The sequence below is a fragment of the Boleophthalmus pectinirostris genome, unplaced genomic scaffold (genome assembly GCF_026225935.1).
Source record: "Boleophthalmus pectinirostris isolate CB_2022bp ecotype Guang Dong unplaced genomic scaffold, ASM2622593v1 HiC_scaffold_19, whole genome shotgun sequence".
Lineage (NCBI taxonomy): Eukaryota > Metazoa > Chordata > Actinopteri > Gobiiformes > Gobiidae > Boleophthalmus > Boleophthalmus pectinirostris.
Window position 1 is genome coordinate 9,273,612 of NW_026571140.1, and position 27,744 is coordinate 9,301,355.

The 27,744-nt window shown below is 39.6% G+C and overlaps 1 protein-coding gene across 1 annotated transcript; it reads right to left on the reverse strand.

The window, feature by feature from the left end:
• Positions 1–18,307: 18,307 nt before the first annotated feature.
• Positions 18,308–27,744, reverse strand: LOC110162581 (annexin A2-like). The gene is given in 14 exon segments (XM_020927479.2): positions 18,308–18,436; positions 19,512–19,634; positions 20,233–20,291; positions 20,497–20,592; positions 21,454–21,547; positions 21,754–21,813; positions 21,911–21,990; positions 22,103–22,193; positions 22,725–22,838; positions 22,922–23,016; positions 23,596–23,627; positions 23,629–23,687; positions 24,615–24,672; positions 27,694–27,744. Coding segments are annotated over 13 exon segments (1,014 nt in total). The 5' UTR covers positions 24,666–24,672; positions 27,694–27,744; the 3' UTR covers positions 18,308–18,376.

Consider the following 27,744-nt stretch of genomic DNA (forward strand, 5'->3'; position numbering starts at 1 on the left):
ACTTTTTCCTTTTAAAATACCTAGACAGTTGTCCAGTGAGGTCCCTTGGGTCTTCTGATAATTTATGTTATTAGGGGTTTTTGTTTTGTTTTGTTTAGTTTTTTCAGACCAAGAGTTTGTTTCATACCTGACAGTTTCCTTTGGTTCTGTCATAATCCAAAGAACTAAAATTAAAAAGTGAATAATTTAATAATCCTTTTTTTCATGCTGTCTGTGCTGAAAGGGAGCAAAGGATCATGGTCTATGTAGTTCTCTCAGTTTTTTAGCAATTCCAGCACCATAACAAAAAAATTAAGTGAAGAGACTTGTAATTTGATATATTGTGATGGCCCACGATATTATTCTGAGACCTCTGATGATATGATATCAGGATATTTTGATTATTGTTACATCCCTACTGGCTACATGGGATAATTTCAAATGTCCCCTCCAGATGCAAAATAGTGGTTAAAAAAAAGAAAAAAAGTTCTTTCTGGTGGACTCTCCAAAACATACAACAAACAGAAGCCAAGTCAAACATGAAACTGTGACATAACCCCACATTCACATCTGGAGTAATAATTGTGACATTAATGGTGAAGAGTATTCTACTTCTCTAATAGAATAGTTAGTCCATCATGAATCATTCCCAGAGGCCCTGGATGGATGGTAGGCACTGGTAGGCCACTGTTGTCCTTACCTGTCCACCCAGAACCACACGGTTTGACAGAAATTTATAAAGACGAGTGCATCTGGAGCCATATCCTGTCTCCTTGATTTCAGAGGGTGTGATTGACAGGCGGATTGACCAATCAAAGAGACGCATGCACAGTTCATGTCGGTGACAAATACGGCTTCTTACACATAAAAAAAAGGAGAAAAATCTACATAAAGAACTCAGAAAAAGTAATTTTTTTTACAGAGTCAACAACTGAAGTACCAAACCATTATTTATTTCAGGTAAAAGAAGTTATATATTTTGTTCTGAATGTTACGAGAACTTTCAAGAGGAGTATTCTGCATTTGAGGGGCATGTGATACAAACTGGTAGCTGTAGTTGAATCATCTAAAAAATGGAAGGAAGTTTTCACGCTTTATGGTCCACTTGAACAGAACATAGGACTTGCTGGTCTGGCAACTCTTGTCCCAGTATACATACATAGATGCGAACAGGAACTATGAGACATTCAGGTCCGTCTAGTTGTACTTTTAATTTAAAGTCGCGAACCGAAACAATAAAACAACATCGACACCATTAACCAGTGCTGCTCATCTAAAATTATCTAAAATATACATGTTGTTTGTATTTCCCTGGCTGTTTCAGACTGACATTGGATTGCGCTGTTACATGTGGCAGGTATCCGAGTATGTACCAGCTTCTCCAAATGTGACATTCAACACATCAATCATTGTTCTTACTTGCATTTTGAAAGATCTGATTTGGACTAGGGCAGTTATCTAGTTTTTCTGGCGTGGATGTAAACGTAGCCTACTGAATGAGAGACCTGCCTCTCTCATTCACGCACACTCTCAGATTACTTGTAGGTTACTTGCAAGTTGTACGGTAGGCCTAATGGTTAAGGTTAAGGAATGGTTTTGAGATTCTGGTGAAGGTTATGGTCAGAGTGAGGGTAGAGGTTATAGACTGACTTTCAAAAATGTCAGTAAACAGGTCTGTGGGTACTTAGAATTGTGGTAACATAGGTACGCTCTCAACGCTCTCAGTGAGCCAGAGTGTTGGAGACATGTAGAGACTTTTTTTAAAATACTCCATTCAGTCCTTGTATTTGCAGAGGTCGCTGGTGCTAGGCTAGTGCATGTCAATGGCCATAGTTAGCCTGTAAATAAAAACAGTCTTACCCACTCCACAAAACACCCGAAGTAAATCTATTATTACATCAGACTGCTGATGTAAATATCTCTGTCAGTAGAATAATTTTAGAAGTAAAACCAACCTTGTATTTGAAGGATTTATGTCTGAGCAGCAGCAGTGAGACAGATATCACCTTCCTTACCAGCAAAGTAAAAGTCTGCTGCTGCTGCTGAAAAAATAGTCCTACAACATGTGACGATTCATGCGATGCGATGCAAGGTTTGTTTTATTTCAAACATTATTCTATCAACACAGACATTTACATTGACAGTCTGGTGTAATAATAGATTTACTTCGGGTGTTTTGTGGAGTGAGTAAGACTGTTTTTAATGACAGGCTAACTATGGCCATTGACATGCACTAGCCTAGCACCAGTGACCTCTGCAAATACAAGGACTGGATGGAATATTTTAAAAAGTGTCTCCACATGTCTCCAACACTCTGGCTCACTAGGAAATGAGGTCCTATGTCCAAAATTTACTTCAAGGAGGAAGTACCTCAAAGGTGCACTGTGTGACATTTCTGATGGAGGGTCTGTCTTCTGCTTGTCTCTACGGCGATCTTGCCTGGAATGTTCCACAGTATGGCATTACACTTATTTATCTCTCCAGAGACAGCATGTGTCACCACAGGGCCAAGTTACATGTCAGATTCATGCAGAGGTGAGCCCACTCACAGTGAGAATGTTATTGAGTAAATGCAAGATTGATAAGTTTAATGCCATACTACATCTCCATGGAGACTCAAGAAAATCAAACTGAAGCCAGGAGTTTGGTTTTGTTGCATGCTTACAAGATTTGTAAACTCTAAAATATCAATGTACCCGAAATTTCAACTGTACTAAAAATTCATGAGGTGTGCTTTGTAAACATATGTACCTCTAAAAAAAACAGCTTTAAATGCAGCAATCTGTGATATTTTCTCCTGAACGCGTCTCACAATATTTGCCATCCGTGTACTATTAAAGAAATACCCTGTTGACACGTTAGTCATAAAAGCACCTTATGAATATTTAAAGTGTAGTAATAGGGAGAAGGAGGGAGTTGTTTATGGTGAAAAGAAGAAGCAGCTCCACAGCACACCTCGGAGATGTTCAGACACTCACAGTCTATTAGCACTAAAACAAGACAGCACATCCACACACGACAGCAGCCATGGGACACAATGTTCCACAAACACAACACTGCCGAGGAGCTTCATTGCCGATGTCACATTATAAAGTTTCCTGACAAATGTGAAAATGGTAAATCACAGTATACATTTTTTAGAGACTGTGTATGTTTGTGTGAGCTGTCAGAGATTAGAGTGCAAACAAAAATACTTAATTATATTAGAAGGGAAAGAATACATACTAGTAGAGAAGAATGTTGTGCTCACCTGTTTAATATCAAGGGCTGCTGTCAAATAGGGCTGACATCAAATATCAAATAGGGCTGCTAACAAATGGCTCCACTTGGCCCATAATTCTCTTGAGGGAAGATATAAAATCAGTCAATTTGTAGATATATAAGAAGCCATTTATTATAATCATTCAAATCACTGAAAGAAATGAAACTTTTCATATTAAAGTAACATTTCCACCTCATTAAGTGTCATTGTAAGTCTCTGCAATGGTTAAACACATGTATTTTTGGGGTGTTTGAAGGTGCTGTCTCTGAGCTGAAAACCAGCCTTGCAACATACAACACACACAGCCCGAAGAGAGTTCTTCTGTGTAACCCTGACTCTTTTATTAAAAAAAAAAAAAAAAAAAAAAAAAAAAAAAAGAAGAAGAAGAAACACCTTAGAGTTTGTTCCCTGACAGTGTATTCTCATAAGGGAGCTGCAGTTGTTGAAAGTTACTTAATTCTGCTAAGCATCATTTCCATCTCTCATTCCTCATGTTTACAAGTATGTAACTTTTCTGGTGGGGGTCTGCTGCCTATTTGTCTAGACTAGATGTCACTGCTGTGCCTGGTATGTTCCATAGTATGGTATTAAACTTACTATCCAAAGTTGCATGTATTCAAATATAATTTAAATTCAACTGCTACATGTTACTACAAAAAAACGTTCACACTCAATAAATCAAGCTGGTGATCAGATATCTCCATGTTTGTCTAACCAGTTCTACAGTATGTTCTAGAGACATGTCCCAGACACGTGGAAGACAAATGTTCCCAACATGTTCTACCAACATGTTCTACCAACATGTTCAGTGGTGTGAATCTAAAGGAGACCCATACTCCTGTATTCAAGACGTCATTGTTCCGATCAACCCCCAATTTCACCAGTATTTCCTTACTGCTCCATACTTACTTTGTTGCCCAATTTTATTTTATTCTTAGTCTGTGATAAGCGTAGGATAGATCAGTGCCTCACAGTTACAGGTATAAAAACAAGACTTTTTTTTTTCAATACAAGTGAGATAATTTAACCAGGAATGAGAAGACATGAGGAAGGATTCGTTGAAAGTCCGGCTGGTAGCGTGGTGCAATTGGCTGCCAATTATGTTAGAAATCAGTTTTTTATTAATCAATCAATTTATCAAACTTTATGAAAAACTTATGTGACAATTTAAGTTAAAAAAAAAAAAAAAACTTACATCCTTTCTTCGAGGTCTTTCCTCTCCACAGTCCTGACTCGTAACTTGACCAGCTAGTGGGCATGTCGTGCTTACTTAGGTGTTATTGATAACTCCGAGGTCATCAACATTCTCTGGGGGTGTCATGCTAACTGGAGGCTCTGCTCTGTCTAAAGCTCTATCACTCAGGTTAGATGTTAATCTTTCTTTTAACACAATCAGGCCATAAAGAACTGACATAGATGCAACTACAACAGGTGAGATGGTTTGTGCTCTTAAACAAGTCTGACATAAAATTACAGTCACAAGCCAGCTATTAAAAAGACTGAAAATATATATAATTAAAGACTAAAAATGAAGACGAGAAATCAATCTATCAAAGTCATATAAATTATACAATAATCTAAATATTAAGCACTTCTGTTCTGAATAGCTACAACAGCTGAAGAATATGAAGTTGTGCAGTCTGGTGTGTGTGTGTGTGCCCCGTCAGCACGCGACTGACAGCTCGTGTAATGGGGCCTAATCCTCCTGTGAGTGATCAGAAGGAGGCGCTCTGACCCCCTCCGCCCCGGGGCCCTCCTTCATGTGCCTCCCAAAAACAAGAGCACAACAGCACACAGGCAGACGACCTGGGCCACCAACAAAAGCCTCATCAGAAAAGAGCAGCACTCACACTTTTCACCAAAGCCCCTGCGCTCGTAGCACCACTGTCGCTACATTATTCTTTTGATTCTATCTCTGGAAGGCCCTGCTTTGAATTACACAGCGTCTTTGTGCTGAGAGAGAGCAGGAGAGCAGGAGCCATCAAAAATTCATCTAAGCTGCGCAGTGAGACGAGGAGGAAAGGGAACCAACATTTGCAGAAAGTTCCAGCTCCTTAAGCAATTATTAGTGGTGATAGTTTGACATGCTCAAGAGTTGTCAACAACAGGCTTTAAAGGCAAGTACAAAGCAGAAATAAACAGTGCCCACGGCCCCAGAACTGAGGGCCGTGCGGGGGGATGAATTAAACATACCTTCACAGCGAGACGCACTGCACCGCCAAGAAAAACGAGAGGAAATCAGGTGAAAAAGGATGCTTGTACTGCTCCTGTTAGAGGGCTGTTGTATACTGGCAACTGGTATTTTCATTTTATATTTATTATGATTGTAATTAATAATAGAGATTGACTGATAAGGGCTTTTTCATAGGCTATACGGATTGTTCAGAATTCAGTGCTAAAAAGTGCAAATATCAGCCCGATATATCACCCAACCAATATATCAGGCTATCTCTAGTCTCTAGTTTATCTCTGTGTTGTGGACCCAACATAGTGGGCCGATGGGGTGGACATATCTGAAAATGAAACTGACTAGACTTTAGAAAAATATATCAGAATATAAAATATATAAAATCTAAACAAAGTATTGTAATTATGTCAACATTCAGAACAGACATCTGTAAAATATCAAAGTTCTGCTCAGATGCTGATCATGCATTTAACTTGGGGGCCATCATGTGAGGACCTCTGCATGTGTCTGCTTTTTGTCTTTCTTGCGGCATGTCCCTGATGGTACTCTAGGCCCTCAGCTAGGAGCCATAAGGTCCCTACACACACAGGTCCCTAACCTTAAAGGGACAGTCCAGAATTTTGTACATAGGACCTAATTTCCTAGTGGGCCAGAGTGTCGGCGACGTGTGGAAACATTTACATCAACAGTCTGGTGTAATAATAGATTTGCTTTGGGTGATTTGTGGAGTGGGTAAGACTGTTTTTAGTGGCAGGCTAACTATGGCCATTGACATGCACTAGCCTAACACCAGCGACCTCTGCAAATACAAGGACTGGATGGAATATATAAAAAAAAAAAAAAGTGTCCACACATCTCCAAAACTCTGGCTGTCCAAAATTCCAAAGTGTCTCTTTAACTTCAGAACTGTCAAAAAATTGTTCTGAAGATGACTTGGAGCTAGCAGCCAAAAACATGTCAACAATGTAAATACATTTCCTACTGAATAACCTAGGAAGTTAATGTATAAAAGAATACTAAATGAATTTTTTTGGACCAGGTTCCTAACCCATACAACTTCTGGTGCAGACTCTAGGTTGCTCCTTGCAGCAAAACCATGGCCAACACAGACGGTAAATGCTTTTTCCCTTTATTTCCATGGAGCTGCCCTTTTCCTGGGTGGACATATTACCAGCCCAAGCTTACTTTCAGTCTCTATTTTGCTATATGAGGTTTATTTTCATGTTGTTGTTCCAATAGTGAAGAGGCGCTTTCCCTTAACTCACAATAATTAATTTTCCCTACACACACACTCAGAAACAGCTTATTCAAGAGGAGAAATGCAATCAGTTGAACTGTTTGTGAAACAGTAACATATGTGTGTATCCTGCAGTATCCCCACTGGAAAGAAGACATATTTTGCTATATAGTTATAATCTATGACACCCTTTGATCATTATGCTTAATTTGTACATTTGAAATCACAATATTGATCTAAAACAACTTACTAAAAGTGCGCTGACTTGCATGTTAAAAAACTGAGGCGCCCAGTGGGAGCTGATGTCACCACAACAAAGACCTATGAAGTTTTTGGCACAGCTGATGGATAGCCAGATCATGGTAGCTAGTAGTTTTTGTTTTGTTTTGTTTTCATTTGTACCACTACATGACCCTGCCTAATCCTACATTTGTGACCAATTAAGAAAATAAATCTGAACAATGAAGTAAGTAGAAAGCAATGGGTGTGAAAACGGAACTTGACTGGAAAAATGGTGTCACGAAGGTTATTAGAAAATTTAAATGATTAAAGATTGAAAAGATACAGCTTCATGAGTGTAAATGAGAAGAAGAAACAACTATAACATGGTTAAAAGCTCTGAAAAGTTAATTTCGCTCAATGTGTCCACTTTAATACACACACAAGCAGAATTAAAAAGTATGTCCAAACTTTTGACCGGTACTGTATTAGGTATTAGACTATATCTTTTTCACATTTTATTTGTTTTAGCAGATTTCACTGCTCACTGTTGACACAGTGTCACAGTTTCACAACTTACAATTCCAAACTGACATCATCCACACAGCCTCTGTTGTTCACTATTGTCTGTGTTTAATTGAACCAGTAATGACCCAACAAATGAGCATGATTATGCCTGTGAATCCCAAGCTTCTGAAGGTTCTGAAAAAGGCTTGCAGCAGAAACAATGTCAACAATGTGAATACAACTGCTACGGTATTGTCTTTAAAATGAACACAAGACGTTAATGTATAAAAGAAGACAAAGTGAATGTTTTTGGATGAGATCCTTAACCCTACAGCTTTTCTACACAACCTCTATTGTTCACTATTGTCTGTGTTTAATTAAAACCGTAATGACCCAACAAATTGGTGTGTGATTATGTCTGCCTGCTTATGACTGCCGAGCTCTTAACTCCATTCCCCTTTTCACAAATACCAAAAGAACCACGACGCCCCACACTCCTTCTAGACACAAGAAAATGAAAATTAAAGAGTATGTACCGAGCCTGGTGGTGTATGAGCAGGTAGACTCGCGCGCTATCCGTCAGCAGCTAATTCCACTGAGTAAAGCGGGAAGGAATGAAAAACACTTCTAATTGCGTCTGTCCTTATGTATTTATCAAGATGAATAATCAGTTGTGGAAGGCGCTCGGCCGACAGATCTCTCCCATCAATATTGCGATCAGCGGTCCATGAGCAAACAGGAGAACCGCTGGCCTCGGCATATTTCAGAAGGCTCCCGCTTTAGTGCTGCGCAGCTATTAACTGGGCCCTTATTTATCTCGGCGCTTCTTATTAAGAGCGGACGTGATATTATTCTAATTATATCAGTCCAATCAGCGGAGCGTCTGCGTGTCCATTAAGCGCGTCTTCCACACTGTGATACTAATTGAATGAGACAGCGCGGCGGAGCAGGAGGGAGCTGCGCAGGTCAGGAGTTTGTGTTTGTCCCCTGCCGGATGAGCGATCGCACCCACCACTGCAGCACGCATCGGGCGCTAATGCTAATATGTGTTTTATTGTGTGCTTTCTCAATCACACTTTTCGCACACAAAAACATTTACTTTGTTTCCATTAGCGGTGCTGCCGGGAGAAGACTGACATCGACACAAAATGCAGGGGGTGTGTAAAGACGATGCGTGAGCAGAGTGGTTAGCGCTAACAGCGAGTAGGCCCCAGGTTTGTGTGCAGAGTTTGTATGTTTGCATCAACTTGCAGAATAGACTCCAGCTAAGTACTACTGACCATGAGCCTGAGAAGATATCTGAGCACTGCACCTCACTAGTTGGCTCTAGTCTGGTTTTTAGAAAGGATAAAAAAAAATGCAGGTGTAAAATTGTATCTGTTTAGTTCAAATTCAAAGTTCAAAAAGTTTATTGTCAATTCTTCTTACGAAAAACATACAAAGAGCTGGAATTGTGTTTCTCACTCCAATGTGTATGTAGTGCAAAAGGCATATAGTGCAAGGGAAGTCAGGGGGGTTCTGAGTCCAAGTGTTCTTTAGAGAGTTCTGTTCTTGGGGAGCTGCAGATTCCTAGCTTCCTGACAGCCTGGTTGTTAGAGAGGGGAGAGAGTTCAGCATCCTAACAGCCTGGTGGATGAAGTTGTTAGTGAGTCTGGTGATAGGGGAATGGAGGCTCCTGTACCTCCGCCCTGAGGGCAGGAGGCTGAACAAATTGTGTGGGGGGGTGACTTGCATTACTCACAATTGTGATGGCTTTGCGGATGAGGTGGGTGGTGTATATACAGGTGAGGTGGGTGGTGTATATGTCTTACAGGGAGAAGAGTGGTGCACCAGTGATCTTCTGGTTGTCTTCACTATGCAGGGCTGCAGGGCTCTCCTTTCATGGTCAGTGCAGTTTCTGCCCCACACAGTGATATGATCCCAAAGGATCTCAATGGTTCCTCTGTAGAATGCGGAAATTGATGGGTGGTGTGGTTTAGGATGTCTCATTTTTGAAACATGCATGATGCAATCAGGTTATAATCCTGATGCTTCTCTGGGTTCTATTCAAGTCTATTAATTTTTTTTTTCAGACTTCTGCATCTTACTTACACGTAATGTGAGGCAGGATTATCTTACAGTTTGTTTTAAGTTAAAATGCTGCTAGGGCAACTTGTCATGAGCAGTGGGTGCCATAGTGCCACATCAGGAGACACAGGAGACACATCTCTAGAATGTGATAGTCTTGGGCCAAGAGTTGAACCCCCAACTTTCTTTCAGTGAGTTGAGAATGTCACTCACCCATATACACCTCCAATAAACCCAGGCATTATTCTGATTGTTGCAGCATTTAAACATCCTTCAACATGCAGCTGATCAACTTCAAAGTTGGCAGTTATTTGTAGCGTAATTTTAACAGTTTATAAGATTACATTTTTCTCTTACAGATTATTATTTCAGGTACTACAACATGAAAGAACAGAGATGACATGTCTTAAAGTGTAAAGAATACATACGTTAAAGTTAAAAAGAATACATACTAAACATGATGTACATAAGTTAGGTGAGAAAAGTGTGCGCTCAGTACAGAGGCTCTGAGGGTGCTTGCGTGTGTGGGTGGGGGGCAGTGGGGTGATTAGGTGGAGCTGGGATGTGTGTGTGTGTGTGTGTGTGGAGTCCGGGGAGAGCAGTTCATCCATCAGCCAAAGTGGGGGTGACCTCTGGCGTCCCCCCTCCATCACCTCCTCAGCACCGCGCGTTAATTGTCCGAGCTCTGAGTAAATGAAAATCACAGCCTCGTAATGAATGGAGCCATTACACCGTCCAACCTCACCACTCCGCTGTCTGTGGACTCTGCCTCCTCTGTGGACTTTGTGTGGGTACTCTGTGTACTGTGTGTGGGTACTCTGTGTGTACTGGTGTGAGTACTCTGTATGGGTACTGTACTCTATGTTTATACGGATGTGTGTGGGTACTATGTGCACTAGGGGGCTTAGTTTATATTTTTATACTCAGTGTCTACTTGTTCACTATGTTTATTTTATGAAGTTTTGTTTGCTTTGGGTTTACTTTATGTATCCTACCTGTACTTTTTTTTTTTACTTCATGTATTCTGTACTCTGTGGTTATTTGTGTCTTTATGTTTTTAGTTTGTAAATAGAGAGTGCACAAAGTAAACCCAGTATACACATTGTGTACTCTGTTTTCTTTGTGTCCTCTGTATTTACTTTAGTATACTTGATGTTTACTTTGTTATACTTTGTGTTCAGTTGGTCCACTCTGTTTTTACTTTGGCCACTTTCTATTTACTTTGTGTTGTGTTCTATGTATTTACTTTGGATGTACTTTAGTATACTTTACGTTTACATTGTGATCTCTATGTTTACTTTGTTTAGTATGTGCCTACATTGTGTTCTCTGTTTACTTTGTTTTACTTAATGTTTACTTTGTGTACTCAGTGTTTACATTGTGTTCTCTATGTTTACTTTGTGCGCTCTCTGTTTACTTTGTGTCTACTTTAGTATACTTTAAGTTTACATTGTATTCTCTATGTTTACTTTGTGTACTCTGTTTAATTTGTTATACTTTATATTTTATTTACTTTGTGCACTTTTTGGTTACATTGTGTTAGTGAGCATAGTTGGGAGTTAGGATCGGTCTCCAGGAATTTAAAACCCCAACAAGCATGGAAATCCAACATGTATGTACTTTAAAATATTCAGCACACTATCATCTCTCCTGCTTGTCTCTGTGTGTATGTACTTGAGTGTAGTATTTACCCTCATGTGTATGAATACTGCATAGAATGTACTCTGTGTGCACAGTACGAGACACATACTCAGGACTCCTACTGTGAAAAATAGATTGAAAATATGAGCAAACTTGTGAATGCCATTTCTTCTTCGTCCCTTTGCTGTCAGTTGTGTGTAAGTGATTGGTACATGCCCACAGCTCGGGCTTGTACAGAGCGCACAGAGTGAAGCGGCTGTCCTCCTCTGTACTTAAGACCACATTAGAGCCTCATCCATCGTGGCCGTCCTGAAGCGTCGCATTCATCAGACAAATTAAAAAGTGTCATGTCTCCTGTGATTTGTGTTCCTCCATCAAAAACACACAGCGCCTAAGCTTCATCTGCATACTCTGACCCAGCCTTCATAATTCTGAGGAGGAGGAGGGCACCTGAGAACACTGGAAATTTTGACAAGACATTTTAAATTAGTTTTAGTCTTAGCCTTTTTTCTGAAGTTATTTCTGGTTTTAGTCAAAATTTTGTTGAAAAATTCTTTTTAGTTTTAATTGATGAAAATGTTATGCTGATACTCAGTTAGGTATGCAATCATATAGACTCATATGCAAAAATATCAATACTTAAAAGGCTTATATTATGAAAACACTCTGGTCCATCTTTGTGTGGTAATACAGGAAATGTTTTACTGTGTTTTTAAACTCCATACACTTTTCACTAGAATAATTTGGATAATTATGGTCCTGGAATCACCTCTCTACTGAACTAAAAGTAAAAGGTAGGTGTTAACTTGAAAACTACAGCTTCATGATTTCACAAGGTGGAACATTTAGAGCATTTTAAACTTTGGAGATGAAAATAATCAGAGATGGCACTACCATTTGGCAAAAGTAGGCAGCTGCCTAGGGCCCCCAAACCTGGAGTCACCCCCAACCGCTTTGCCCTCAGTGCCACTAATGGCACTAATGGCCTGTCTCAATATGACAGTAGTAACTTACTTATAAACAATAATCGTAAGAAAAATAATGAAAAAATTTAACTGTACTAGCAAAAAAAAAAAAACTACTTTCAGTTCTGGTTATCTAGTAGGGCATCAAACTAATAAGACAAGTTTCCAATTCACCTTAATTCAAATAAATAGAGATGTACATGTCTCAAGAACAATGGGGAAAAACAGACAATAAATATATTAAAAACAAAAACATGCATTATAATGAGGGCCCCAAACTCAGGTTTACCTAGGGCCCCCAAATTGCTAAGTCTGCCACTGAAAATAATTAAGGATTACTCCAACATGTGTGAATGAACCAAAACACAAATCCAGGTAACAACATTACAACATAGCTTAAAGATCAAATGTAAAATTAATTAATTAATTAATATTTTACAGATATGTTGGTTTAAAACACTGAGATTGAAAAGTGAAACTTGGATCCAGTTTTCATTCATTACTTCCATTCATTTATTTTTAGTTTTTATTATTAAGCAGTATTTTTCAACAAAAAATTCCACTTGTAGTCACCGTTTTAGTCATTATGATTATTTTTATTTAAGTAAGCAAAAATAACATTGATAAAACTTGTGATGAAATATTTCAGTCAACAAAATTAACTAAAGGAAAGCATGTGGAATGGAATGAGTAAGACTCAATGAGACAGGATGAAGAGGACATCAGGGGACGTCTGAGAGGGATACATGAGTGGGACATTTCAGAATCACATTATGGACTGAGTTGGACACCCCAGAAGGACACCAGGATTTGGGCTGTGGAAGGCTCTAAAAGACAGGATAAAGTGGACACTATCTGAGGGGGATGCTTGAGGACAACACCAGGGAGGACATAGAGGAACACCCAAAGATAACACTGGAAATTGGGTTGAGGAGGACGGCTGAAAGACACTGGGATATGGGCTGTGGGAGACATACTGGCATGTGAAGAACATCCAAACATGGGGTGCAGGCTGGTGGCCCCTAAAAAGAGAACATGGACTTGGGAGGACATTAAACACAGAAACCGGGAGATAGGCTTGGGTGGACACCAGATACTGAGCAGACAGGGACAGTTCCATTGTCCTGGTCTTTAGAATCATGTTTTTTTCTACAGATGAATAAAAGATGCACGAGGGGTGAGCCCTGATTTGATTTCCAGTGTCATATTATCTCTGCATTACACTTAAATGTGTGTTTGATTGTCACTATATGTGCTAGTTACAGAGCTGTCCGTCAGTATTATCCCTCTGCAGAAAAAGATCATGTGAGCATTGCTCTGAATGTTGAGCAGTCGCCCACGGCAACACAATTTCCATTTTAGTCTCATTGTGTTATTTTAATGATGCTCCTGTGCTTAGCATAGGTCTGAGTCAGAGTCAGACTGCACAAGCCTCTGGAGGTCCCTCTGATGTTCTGCTCTCATTATCTGCTCCACACTCTCCAAACTTGAGCGTGACTTACCTGAAAGTTTCTTGACTTTGCCACTCGGTGCAGCGGCGCGGTGGGAGCCGGTGGGAGCTGTGATTCCTTTGGTAAACTTCATCTCCAGAGTAAACACCTGCATGTGTGCTGTCTGTTTACTGTTGTACTGTGAGACAATGTGAGACACTTACCCTCACACAGGCTGCATCAGGCCAGGCCCATGGCTTGAATATCTGCACGTTTGGACAGTTGCACTGTGAGGGCCTCCAGGACCAGTGGTCCCACTCTCAGCTGTGTTATGTTTAAGCAGTGCTCTGGAGTTAAAGCATGACCGGTGGCAGGCTGCTTGTTGTGTCTTCAGGTGGTGCAGATGTAGAACTGCTCTAGTAGGACATGTGTTGATTTCTGCTCTCTGGGGACCCGTAATACCTTAGGGACCTGCCTAAACTGTAAAACTTCTCACAAAAGAATAGCTGCTCTGAGAGAAGAGCTGTCAGTCTGAACACAGAGGAGAGGAGCAGAGCCAGAGGAGCAGAGAAGAGGTGAAGAGTCAGAGGAGCAGAGCAGAGTCAGAGAAGCAGCGAAGATTCACGGGAGCAGAGAAGAATCAGAGGAGAAGAGGTGAAGAGTCAGAAAAGCAGAGAAGAGACAGAGAAGCAGAGGAGAAGAGCCAGAGGAGCAGAGGTGAAGAGTTAAAGGAGCAGATCAGAGATGAGGAGTCACAGGATCAGAGGTGAAGAGTCAGAGGAGCAGAGCAGAGGAGTGAGTCTGCCTGTCCGGGCTCTAGTCCGGCCCTCACGCACACAGACACACAAACACTCAGAGACACACACTGCTCTAATGAAGCAGCATGTGGGGGCTGTCAGGGGCCATTAGCACACACAGGCGTCAGGACCAGCCCGCGGCTAACACACGCCTAACACACCCTAACGCTAATATACCTGCCATCTGCAACACTCCAGACTGACACACACAACCAGCTCTGTCCGTCTGTGTGTGTCTCTTTGTGTGTGAGTGTGTGTGTGGCAGAGACACAGAGGGACACACAGAGAGGCAGAGGGGGGTGCAGGAGGTAACAGTGGAGGCCTGGGGCATGGCTCATATCAAAGCCTATAGCCAAAGCGTTGCTCGCTCCTCACTAATTGTTTCTCTCACCAAACATGAGCCTGAGCTGATGTGAAGAAAAAGCCGTGACTGTCTCAAAGTGTCTTGAAAAGGACTTGAAAGAGAGGGAGCCAGTTTGTCCAGGATTTTTAATATCGCATGATCACATTTGATTTGATTTGAATTTGAGATGAACATATGATGATGACAATTTGATTAAATGTTACTACAAAAAGTATATTATGGTTTCTTTTTGCTTATTCACATCATAATTTCCAAAATGTAATGTCATGATTATTGCACATTGTTATGCTTTCTGTACAAAACTGCCAAGCATTAGTCGTGCATTGTTAAACATAAAAAAAAAATAATAATAATAATAGCATATTATCATACAAAAAAATAATAATTAAACATCTTGTAATACCAAAAATAATGTGTACTTTTATAGAAATATGATTTATTTTTTACAGTAAATTTTGTAAATCCTATTAATACCACTGATAATCCATTACTCTGTTGACAGTGATCTCCAGTAACCAGTTATTTTTGACACTGCTTAAAAATCCAAATTATTCTACATCTACTTCTAGGTTTCAGATAATATTGCAACATATTCTATAAGCTTATGGTTAAAGTGCATGTAACAGGTTAGACTACTTTTTCACTTAAACATAGTTAACATCATTACATTTAAGATTTTACAAAAAATCCTGCCCAGTTTGGTCTATTTTTTAATTCTGGTGAAGCTTATCATTTTATTTTTACTCCTGGTTGGACACAGACATACATAATATTCCTGTAATTCCTGTAATAACTGTTACCTAGCAACCATAATCTAAACAAGTGCCAAAATGTATCGAAATTACACAATATTTATGATTAGAAATATAAAAATGGATGACAACACCTTTATTCTTTTGCATGAAGGTTTAAACAGTCAGAAAAATATCCTGTAAATATGTACTTCATGTTGTAAATACTGATGTTGGCAAAATAAAAAAGTAAAGATGGAGAAGGTGAAGTAAGGTGAATAAGGAACAAAAAGTGTATTTATTTATTTGACTGGGACAGTGTATGTTAATGGGGAATCAAGATTTGGTTCGTAATAAAAACATCTTCCTTGCGTATCAATCGTCTCTGTGTTTTGGATGCTACTTTAGTGTGTGTGTGTGTGTGTGTGTGTGTGTGTGTGGGTGGGTGTGCGGGGGTGTGTGTGTGTTTGTGTGTGTGTGTCATATGAACTTTAATTTAGATGCTTGTTTTAATGAAAATACAACACCAATACAAAAAGTGAAAGTGTGATTCATTCCTTCACAGAATGTGAGAACAGTTCATTTGATTTATTTTAGTTTGCTTCAGAGTTACACTTTAAATGCAGATAAATGATACTCAGACTGACTTTGTAGGTTTTACTGTGAAATACTGACAGCTGGATTCACTTGTTTTTAAACAGAAGCGTGTTATATTGCACAAAATGGACTCTTGTGAGTTTTAAGCCATGCTAGAATGCTGTTACCTCCTCAAAAACATACCTGAAGTTTTGTTTCATCCACACATGTTTGAGTAACCCTTTATTATTAGTCTATCTGCATCACCAAAGCTCATATTGCTCTATTCCACCTTGTGATGTCATGCAGTGGTAGTTTCCAAGTTAACAGCTACCTTTTACCGCTAGTTCAGTACAGATAGGTAATTCCAGGGCTAACATCGTCCAAATGATTCTTGTGAAAGTGTGAACTTTAAAAACTCCTGTATTATCACATGCAGAGGCGGTACTACCATTAGGCAAATGTAGCCAGCCACTTAGGGCCCCCAAACCTGGAGGGGCCCCCAACCAACTGCCCTTAGTGCCACTAATGGCACAGGCCTCAGAGCAATTTGATTTTCTCTCAATATGACATTAAAGAGTAGTTTACTTTTAGATAATAATCATAAGAAAAATAATAACAATCATATTTAATGGATGTAAACAAACTGTAACTGTACTAGCAAAAAAATAAAACAACTTTCAGCTCTGATTATCTACTAGGCGACCAAACTAATAAGACAAGTCTTATCCACCATAATTCAAATAAATATAGATATGCATGTGTCAAGAACAATGAGGAAAAATAGACAATAAATATATATAAAAAAAAAAAAACATTGATCACATGACATGGTGTGTTTTCTGTTTGAGAGAAGAACTCATCTTAAATATGCAGGATTTGTCTGTTAAACATGTGTGAATGAAGCAAAACAACTCCAGGTATCTTTGTGATGAGGAAACTACTTTATAAATCAGATCAGAAAATAGCATAATATGGGGCTTTTAAAATAATTACTGTATATTGAAAAGGATGTCTTTCTAAATCTATTTTGTGTGAGTTCTTATGTTCAGAATAAGGATTTTTGTGCATATATTGTAGTTCTTTGCCCAACCCCTTCCCTTGGGAGATTTAGAACTATTACTGAATACCTCAGATTAGTATTGCACAATAAGCTTCTACAACAGTATTGGCCAGTATTCGGTCCACATACTGTTTGTCTCTATGGAGATGTTAATTCTTTGCTTTAATTGTCTACAGTATGGCATTGAACTAATCTCTCTTGCATTTAGTCAACTACAGATGTTATTTATTGCTTAAAAATATCTTAGAAAACATTGTGAATGGGGTCGCCTCTCCACAAATCTGAGCTGTAAAGTCTCCATGATGATTTTTAAATTGTGGCCATACTGTGGAACATTCTAGGGACTTCTCCATGAACACAAGCAGGTGACAGACCCTCTACCAGACAAGTAATACAGTGCATCTTTAAGTACTTGTTGCCACAGCTGCCCTGGGGCTGACAGGCAGAAGCATGGCTGCCTCTCTCTTGACACGTAATAATCTATGTGGTGAAGTGTGAATCAGAGCTGGAACTGAATTAGAAATCCTTACAGTTATAAAGCAAGTGTAAATTAGCACACTGTAAATTCTTATATTTTTTTATTATTATTATTAGATATTACTTGTTGTATCTTACCCCATCTGGTTGATCTTATTTAGTTTATTTCATTTTTTTTTCTTTTATATCTCCTTATATATTCTATTCATTATATTTTGCTTCCCTTCCCTGTATAAGTGTTCTACACACATTTTTTTTATCACAGCTTTTTGTTTTCAATCTGTCTCATTAAATAAATAAGGGAAATTAACTTGGTGAAATTAGAAAATTAATATTGTATTTTATATATTAGTGTATGCCATATTATTATTATTATTATTATTATTATTATTATTATTATTATTATTATTATTATTATTATTATTATTATTATTACTACTACTACTTTTTTTCCTCTTTTTTTTTATTAGACATTTTCTGTCTTTCTTTTTTTTTTTTCAAATTCAAGTTTTTCACGGTTAAATTCTATACTTATCTCTTATTATTACTAAACAAAACTATTAAGTGTTATACCATATTTTTGTTTTATTTTACGTTGTCTTTGGTAAACATTCCAGAATGACTCTTTCGATTTTAAGTCCACGATCGTTCAGATTGTAGAAATAAAAAGACCGAACTCTGTGTTAAACGATGTTCCTAGTCTGAACGTTGACCATAGGACTCCACCGCCCTCTGCTGGACAAGCACTCACACTACACTCAGGAGAAACGTGACATTTTCAGACTTTTATTACATTGACATGGAGCAGATTAAGAACAAAGGCATGTGGTGTTAATACTGTAAATGAAGAGGGGGCTTGTGGGTAATGTAGTCTCAGTCATCTCCTCCGCACAAACTGAGCAGGGCCCTCTGGTAGTCCCCTTTAGTGTGCTCCTGTGGGACATAACATCAAGATATACTTTATTTTTGTATAATTATATAATATACATAATACTTAAGATAAAGATCAACGTAATACAGAAAAGGATAATCATAAAACTGATCTATATATGTGATACTGGACATTTGAGTATTTAATGGCACTTAAACAACACTATGTAACTTTTCTGGTTACATCTGCCTATCTCCAGTGCTTAGAATGTTCCATAGTATTGCATTAAACTTATCAATCTCACATCTATTCCATTACAGATGTTTTATACAAATAAAAGACTACAAACAACATTCACTCTTACAGTGATCGGGGTCACCATTCTACAGATCTGACCTGTAACCTTGTGGTATCACCTGTTTGCCTCTATGGCGATAGATTACTTTAATGCTATACTGTGGACCATTCCTGGCAAAGTAATAACAATTTAAAGTCCATATTACGTGTCTGATCTATGTTATAAAGTTGTTTCCTCGTCAGAAACATACCTGAAGTTGTGTTTTGTTTCATTCTCACACAAAAAACAAACCCTGTAAATTAAGACAGAGTTCTCAAACTGAAAACACTCTGTTCCACCTTGTGATACCATGTGGTAATACAGGAAGTGCTCCAATGTGCGCCATACACTTTCACTAGAATCATTTGGGTACGTTCAGCCCTGGTCAATCTAGTGAACTACAAGTAAAAAAGTAGCTGTAAACTTGAATACTACCACTACCAGACACCACAAGGTGGGACAGAGTATTTAGAATTTTGGAGATGTTGACAGATTAATAATAAAGGATAACTCATACATATGTGAATGAAACAAAACACAACTCCAGGTAGGCCTTTGTTTTGAGGAGTTAACAACACTATAGCATGGCTTAAAGGTCACAAGAGTCAATTTTGTATAATATAGAACCTTTAAGCACTAGTTTAGTCCAGGAATTGAATTTGGGACTATCTGCTCAGAGAACCAAATACTCTAATCCACTAGTAACTGGAAGAATGACTAAAATAAAATGCATGCTTTTGTGGTTGCCGTGGTGACGTGGTCAGATACATGTGCTAGCCTTATGGGTGGGCGTGACTTACGGTGATGGTCTGGTACAGGGACCTCCGGTGGTGCCTCTTGAACTCAGTGCGGATCTTCATCAGGTCCACCTCGCAGCGGGACACCAGGATCCGGGTCACCACCTTCTCCTTGGCCCCCTTAGTCTGCAGGGTGGGTAATACAGCTTTAGCTTTTCACACACATTTGAATGGAGCTTTGATGAAACCCTAAATTGTGTCTTGTTATTCTCTAGTCTGATGTTTATGATAGTAGTTACTTCATTGCAGCTTTTATTTTTGTCAATTGCATGTCCATAATATGACAGACAACTTCAACAGACTACAGAAGTGCAGTGCTGCCCTCTACTGTTGCCTGAATAGAACTAATAAAGGAATTTCTGAGAGTTATTTTTTCTTTCTTTCTTTTATTAGATGTAGAGGAGGCAAATGAATTCAATATATGCCTTTAATCAATGTGCGCTTCTATTAATTTTAGTATTACTAGCTTTCAGATGACACATAACATACTATAGACAAATATTATTTAATACACATGGGTGCGGGTGAAATGAATATTGTAAAAATTCAGATTTGTGTTGTAATGCAGTGAGTTCTTGGGTCTAGTTACTAATAGAAATAATTAGGTTCAACATTTGTGAATTTACTTTTTGGATATTTCATGTCTAATACCATGGTTAACTTCACTGAGCCCTGTAGTATCTAAGCTGTGAAATGAATATTTAATGGAGTAGTTGAGTGTTACCTTCATGGCCTCATTGAGTCTGTTGGCGAAGTAGAGCTGCTTGTTCTCAAAACACTCCACTAGGAGACAAAAGAGGAATATTATCTTAACTTTAGTTTTAACTGAAATATTATATAGTTCTACAGGATGAAAGGTCACACAAATGTAATTCTTTAAACCTATAAACATCTGTTAGATAAAAGCTGAAATAATCCTCATATATGTGCAAAGAAACTGTTATGAATAGTTTTTGAATAGATTCATTGTGAACTTGGACTGACGTACCCAGAGTGAGGAAGGATTTCTCCAGGTCGCCCTTCACCTCCTTCCTGATGCTCTCCTTGATGTCGTATGGGCTGTAGTTCTTGTACCTGTCAAACACTGGTACAAAATAAAACAATGTAATTCATAAATATTAAACATCAGTCCAATTTCTGGGGAAGTTTATATAGTTTAGGGCCCTATGGAAAATGCTCTTTAGACATCCATGATTGCCAAAGTAACCTATTCTATTTTCACATAATTATGTATGTAATTTACTCTTGTTTAAGATGTCAAATTTTATACATGATCTATCAGGGTCCCCAGACACAAGGTGAACATGTTTAAATCAAATGCAATATTAAGTTATTCTTTAAAAAAAAAAAAAACATTCAACATAATGCCCACATTGTTATAAATTGTGTGTTTTTCTCAAGATGTTTTCCCAATCAGAAACCAGAATGTGCCTCACGTGAGTCTTTCATTTGGGTTGCCAGTGTAAATGCTGAAATCTACCTGGTTTAAACCTAAAATGACTCTTATTAAGCCAAAGATGTTCATTTTGTTTTCTTATGTACTTTAACTGCTTGGGTTCTTTTTAAAGACACATCACCACCAACACTGGAGACAGTTCTGAAGATGGCTTACAGCTAGCAGCCTAAACATGTCAACAAAGTAAATGCACTTTACTGTCTTTAAAAAGAACCCAAGAAGCTAAAATGCCTCTCTCTGATTTAAATCCTCACTACCTACACCCCAGCACTTGCAGTCAGTCATGTATCAGTGCGAGTGCAGCCTCTGCAGGTCAGTGGGGGAATTTTGGAGCTTCTGTGCTTTCACATGAGACATGCACTGTCCATATACTGGGAATGAGAAAAAACTTGTGTAAAAACTTGTATTTGTGTTGTGTGTCCTCTGTGTGCAGGTTAAGGCACTAGCAGCACAGGTTCAGTAGTGCTTGTAGTGTCTTGTATATCACACCTCTCTGCAGGTGGGGCACACTCCTCTGGGACATGATGGTGATCCATGTGACCACGTCTGTGCCCTTCCTCTTCACCCCTGCGTCATACAGAGCCTGGCACACAGCAGTACACATTTTAGTCCTGATGTACACTTGATTTGGTCCTGTTCTAAAACCTGATCATAATCATATTTTTAGAGCCATATTCAATTGTAATGTCATTTTGACATACTAACTTGTTTTCTAAAGAACTTTCTGATACTTTGCTAAAAAATCCAGGTCTACAAAGTGTAATGATCTACTTGTGTGTTTGAACCCACCCGTGCGTCATCATCAATCTTCTCATAGTCCACCACATTGGTCGGATCATCTCTCTTGGTCTGAGGGGCACAGACACTGGGGTTAGACTCATGGTCCTGATGTAAAGTGAAAGATTTGTACAGGATTGAACAGAGAGCAGAGGACAAAGTGTCTGACCTGAACCAGGGCCAGGAGCAGTTTGGCAAAGTTCCCTGAAGTGTCTCCGGCTATGTCCTTCTCCAGCTCCCTCTTAAACACTGCACACAATTCCATGGACAAAGACATCAGGAGGACAAATGAAAAACAGGTTTCTCCCAACAAAGTCCAACCCTTTCTATAAAAACATGTCTGTGTGCTAGTAGCACTCACTTTCTCTGTAGAGCCTCTTGATGGTTAGCATCTCCTCTGTGCTTCTGGAGCAGACGATCTCAATGAGAGTCTCCTCATCTGTGCCCAGGCCCTGTACACACATATCACACATAGGGAGGATATGAAGAATTTGTATATTGATATTTCAGATTTCATGAACATGATATCTCTATCCCCAATTACAAGGTAAAAATGTTCTAATTACTGGTAACAATTTTAATGTTCATTATAAAAACATTGCACATGATGGCCAAGTTGTTTATGTATTTTGTTTTCTGAAGATTATCCAATCAGAAAGCAGAATGAGCCTCAAGAGTTTCAATGCTGAAATACATTTGGTTAAAACCTAAAATTATTCTCTCTGGTCTGAATCGTCCCATCAACCCAATTATGAATCAGTGCTAATGCAGCCTCTGCAGCTCAGTGACAGAATTTTGGAGGTTCTGAGCTTTCACAAGAGTCAGGGCACATATTCATATATTCAGAATGTGGAAAATGTGTATGTGTCCTCTATCTGCAGGTTCAGGTACTGGCAACCCAGGCTCAGTTGTGAATATAGTTTCCTGTTTTAAATGAATGTCCAGGCCATTCACTCCAGTAATGTGGATAAAAAGAGTCAAACCTTCATGGAGCCCATGAGCTCCGTAGCATCGTACTCTGGAGGGCTCTTGAGCAGACCCAACATCAGAGACTCCAGAGACCCAGAGAGCGCCCCCTTCAGGGCAGCACCCAGATCCTACAAGTACACACACACACAGTGAGGACTAAAGACAGGGTGATGAAGATAGGACAGTAAAAGCATGTGTCCAGGAGAGTTACCTTCTTAGAGAATCGTTCATACTCAAAGGCGATCTCCTTCCTCTGCTCCCAGCTTCGGTGTGTCAGGATGTCAACGATGGTCTGCTCATCCACACCTGAAGAAGGTCAGACACAGAGACACACAAGGCTCAGTTTGCTTACACAGAACTTCCTTCTCACTGCATTTTTAACATAGAGAAAGGGAGAGGAAGGCAGTAGCCTCATGAACTTTGGGATTTGTGATAGAAAGAACATTAAACAAGCTGCTGTCATGGACCACAGCAGTCCCCCTGTGATAAGGTCTGCTCCAAGGACACACTCAGGAAGTCCTTTTTACCTACAGCTATTAGACTGTTTAATGCATGCAATATAAGGGGGAGGGTGACCAAGGATTTATCATAACTCTAAACTCTAATTTAGGGATTTTACAGATTTTATTTTAAATCTGTATTTCTGTTGGTGTGACTGAATGTCTGTTAGAAGTTGAAAGTCAGTGTCCATCTGAACTCTATGAGATTCAACAGTGACCAGACTTTTCTTCATAAAGTATCCGAGAAGTGTATTCTGGATCCCAGCCAAGCAGATGCTCACACCAAAAGACAACTTAAACATGCAGACATTAAACAAACTCTGCTCCACCTTTAACAGTATATAAACAATGGAACTAACTGACTGGTTTCGTAAGTGTGCTCAACCTTTAGTTTTAATGGCAGCGTCGATCCGCAGCGTCGCGGGCTGGGTCAAAGTCTCGGACTGGCACCACTGTGGGGAATTTAGGCTCCTTCTCCTACAAACAGGGGACAGGGGGTAGGGGGCAGAGGGAGACGGCAAAGAACAGGATACAGGGGACCGAGGACAAGAGACAGGATGGGGACGGAAGCAGGGTGCAGGGGGCAGAGGACAAGGTGCAAGTGACCATGGGATAAGGACCAAGGACAGGGACAAGAGACATCGGACGGGGCAGAAGCAGGAGGCAGAGGACAGGGTACAGGTGACAAAGGATAGGGACATGGGACAGGGACAAGAGACATCGGACGGGGCAGAAGCAGGGGGCAGAGGACAGGGTACATGGAACAAAGGACAGGGACAAGGGATGGAGGATGCAGATAGAAACGGGGCAGAAGACAGGGTAAAGGTGACAAAGGATAGGGACATGGACAGGGACCGAGGGCAGGGACAAGGGACAGGGGCAGGGACAAGAGACAGGAAACAGGGACAGAACCAGGGGGCAGAGGACAGAGTACAGGATAGGGATGTAGGACATTGATCGAGGACAGGGACAAGGGACAGGGGACAGAGGACAAGGACAAGGGACAGAGGCATACGGTATGGGGGCAGAGGACAGAGCACAGGGGACAGAGGACAGGGGATAGAGACAAACGGAGAGACAAGGGACAAGGTTAAACACTAGCTATGTTTACTATTTGAAGGAGTTTACTGCAATAATTTACTTAACCATTCAATATTGTCCAAAACAAGATTATCCAGATACTTTAACTTTGAGTACACTTATATTTAGTAATAGTAGTAGTAGTTTATTTGGTCATTTGCAGCACTATAAAGACTACAACCCCATTTGGATCGAGACAAAAGGGTTTAGGCTGAAAAAAGTACCTGAATATTGTCGAAGATACAGATAGAAAGGTCCAGTAGTTAGAGTGAGTGCAAAGGAGAAAAAGTCACAGGATAGACACGTGCGGACAGTTGGACTTACCCCAGTGTGCGCCAAAGTCAGCTGACCCAGGAACTCAGACACCAGCGCCATGCTTTACCTGCACACACACATGCACACACATGCACACACAAACCCACACACACATGCACACACACACACACACACACCCATGCACACACACACACATGGACATACAAAAAAAGGGAGAGAAGGGCGTGTTAGGTTTACTGAGCAGGGTGTGTCTCAGCTGATAAGGACCAATGATTACCCTCTCCAACCTGACCAGGAAGAGAGGGTCGTCATGGCAACGGCACAAACCCCTCCTCGCCACGGTTTCACTCCTGCCTGACGTTTTACTTAAAGGTTATTTGTGTAACTTCTGTGGTGGAGAGTCCGCCGAATGCTTTTCTCCATGGAGATGTTATTTCTTTGTCTGGAATGTTTCACAATATGGGATTTCCTGTCTATCTTCATGGAGACTAAACCAGACCAAGTGACAGGTCAGGTCAGTGGAGAGGCAATCACATTCACTGCTCACAGTCAGAATGCCTGTAACTATAGCAATAAAACCACCTGCAATTGGATAAATATAAGGTAGAGCTGTAATGTTATAGTGTGGAACAGTCCAGGTAAAGCAATGCCCATACAAAACACCCAGAAAAGTTACGCAATGCACCTTTAAACTGAGGCCTCACTGCATAGTTCTTGATGACCAAATAAACAATATTAAAGTGATAAAATGTAACTTTCTAGGGGTGGAAAGTCAACTGCATGATTCCATGGAGATAAAAATTAAAACCATACTCCATGAACATAAATATATTTTATGCCATACAGTGGAATATTATTACTCAGGCTGGCGCCACCTAGTGCCTCTGCTCAATTTAATTTCTCTCCAGTGACTAGGTCAGAAATCAGAATACACTAGACGGTTTGCAAGAACCCCAGAAGTGTGAGTCCAGGCACCAGCCAATCAGCGAAAAGACATACATTCTCTTTTGGCAAAGATTCCCGAGATCGAGGATTTAAAGCCGGAACAAAGAGAATGTTTGGTGAATTTTATCAAGGGAAAAGACGTCATTGCCCTTCTTCCTATGGGATTTGGTAAAATCTTAATATACCAGTTAGCCCCGTTAGACATACGTCACAACCAAATAGCAGCGATTGGTTAAATTTTAAAAATCCGCCTATAGTTGAGTGAACGAATTCTAATGCTGCGAGGTCAGACAGTTTCTACAAAGTGAAACTGGCTGATGAATCAGGCTAGAATATTATAGCCAAAGGACAGCACTTCCATAGAAACAAGCAGGAAGAGCCCCCCCAAGCCCAAATCAGAGTCAGGTTTGTGGAGATGCAAGCCCACTCAGATGAAGGGTGCATGTTTTTCTACTTTTTTTCAGTCCCATCTATAATGAAAAAATGTATTGTATTATGACTGCCATTCTGCTCCCATGTGCTTTAATGGCCTCACCACACCACCACACTCATGCATGTATGGCAGTTTAAATGTCTTGCTCAAGAACACAATACTAGCCTTGACCACTAACTGGGTTCTATGTGCCAACCAGCCTTTAGATTTTAATACAACTGTTCTGTCTTACTTCATTTGTTTGTCAGCTAATCAAATCCAACATGGGACATCCAAGTAGTGTTGTTATGATACTAAAATTTCACATTTCTAATACCACAATGATAATAAAAACATGCTTTATTTACACAGTATAATCTAATATGCAAGATTAAATCATAGTACTTTCTTTTATATTACCATGTGGCCTTATGCAATCTCTCAGGTTGGTTCCATAGGGGTCCATGGGCGTATACTAGTCCATTTGGTCGGATGCAGCTCAAGATCATTCTAAAGCTATCTACCTAGTTTCAATACAAGTTTTATGTTGTCGAGGTTCCATATTTGATCATTAAAAAAAAAAAAAATCACACACATACACAGAGTAATGTAGTTAATATATGACACAGAATGCCCAGAGCGAACACAGACAGTCCTTTACACAGTCAGTCCCGTCGTCAGAAATTTGGGGACCTGGGGCAAGACACCTCCGCATGGGCCCCCCATGAATATAAATGAATCGGAATAGTCTCAGATTCTGGGCCTTTAAGACGCTTGGGCCCGGGACAACAGATGCCTTTGTCCCCCTGTCCACTCCCCTCTACACAGCCATAAATTCTTGGATGCCTTATCAGTCCTGACTAAAGATCACACCCAGACAGCGGTATTCCCTGTCATTATACAATCACATGGACACAACAGCCAACTGGATCATTATTCAAATAAAAAAGAATTTCCCTTACTAAGCTGATAACAAGAACAATGCAAGTGGAGTGGGAGACTGAACCATGGACTTCTGAAGGTCTTATATTACATAAAATTCTTCTGAGCTTTAAGCCATGTTATGTTGCCTTCTAAAAAACCTACCTGGAGTTGTGTTTTAATTCATTCACACATGTTTGAGTCTGTCTACATCTCCAAAGCTCTAAATGCTCTGTTCCTCCATGTGATGTCATGTTGTTGTAGTTTTCAAGTTAAGAGTTGGCAATTCCAGGACTGAAATCATCCAAATGATCTTAGTGAAGGTGCATGGAGTTTAAAAACACAGTGGAGCACTTCCTGTATGACCCATAGTGTTTTCTGTTTGAGGGAAAACTCAGCCAAACCCTGCAATGTTTGTGTGTTAAACATGTGTGAATGAAACAAAACAAAACTTAAAACAAAACAGATTTGACAAAAAGGCTGAAATATGAATAAACAGACTAATACAGGTTCATGAAAACCAGGACAATCAGAATACAAAAAATTCTCTAAATGGTGCTATCAAATGTGGATGTGTATGGCTGGGATAATGTCCAAAGTGATACTATCTTTTTATCTTTAAATATTTATTGCTACCTTTGCACTGAACAAGGACTGCACTTAATTTTGTTTCGATATTCTTTTATTCTTCTATTAAAGATTAAAGATTAAAGATATAAAAATCACCTTTCACTTTGTTTTAACAGATTTCAACTACAGGGTTAATAGTTTTTTATGCAGAATAACACAGGATATTTAGTTGTTTGCAGCCTTAGTACAGTGGATAGATTTATGCATTTGGAGACTTACCTGAGAGGAGCAGAGAGCGTCAGAGCTGTGGAGAGCAGAGTAGAGAAGCAC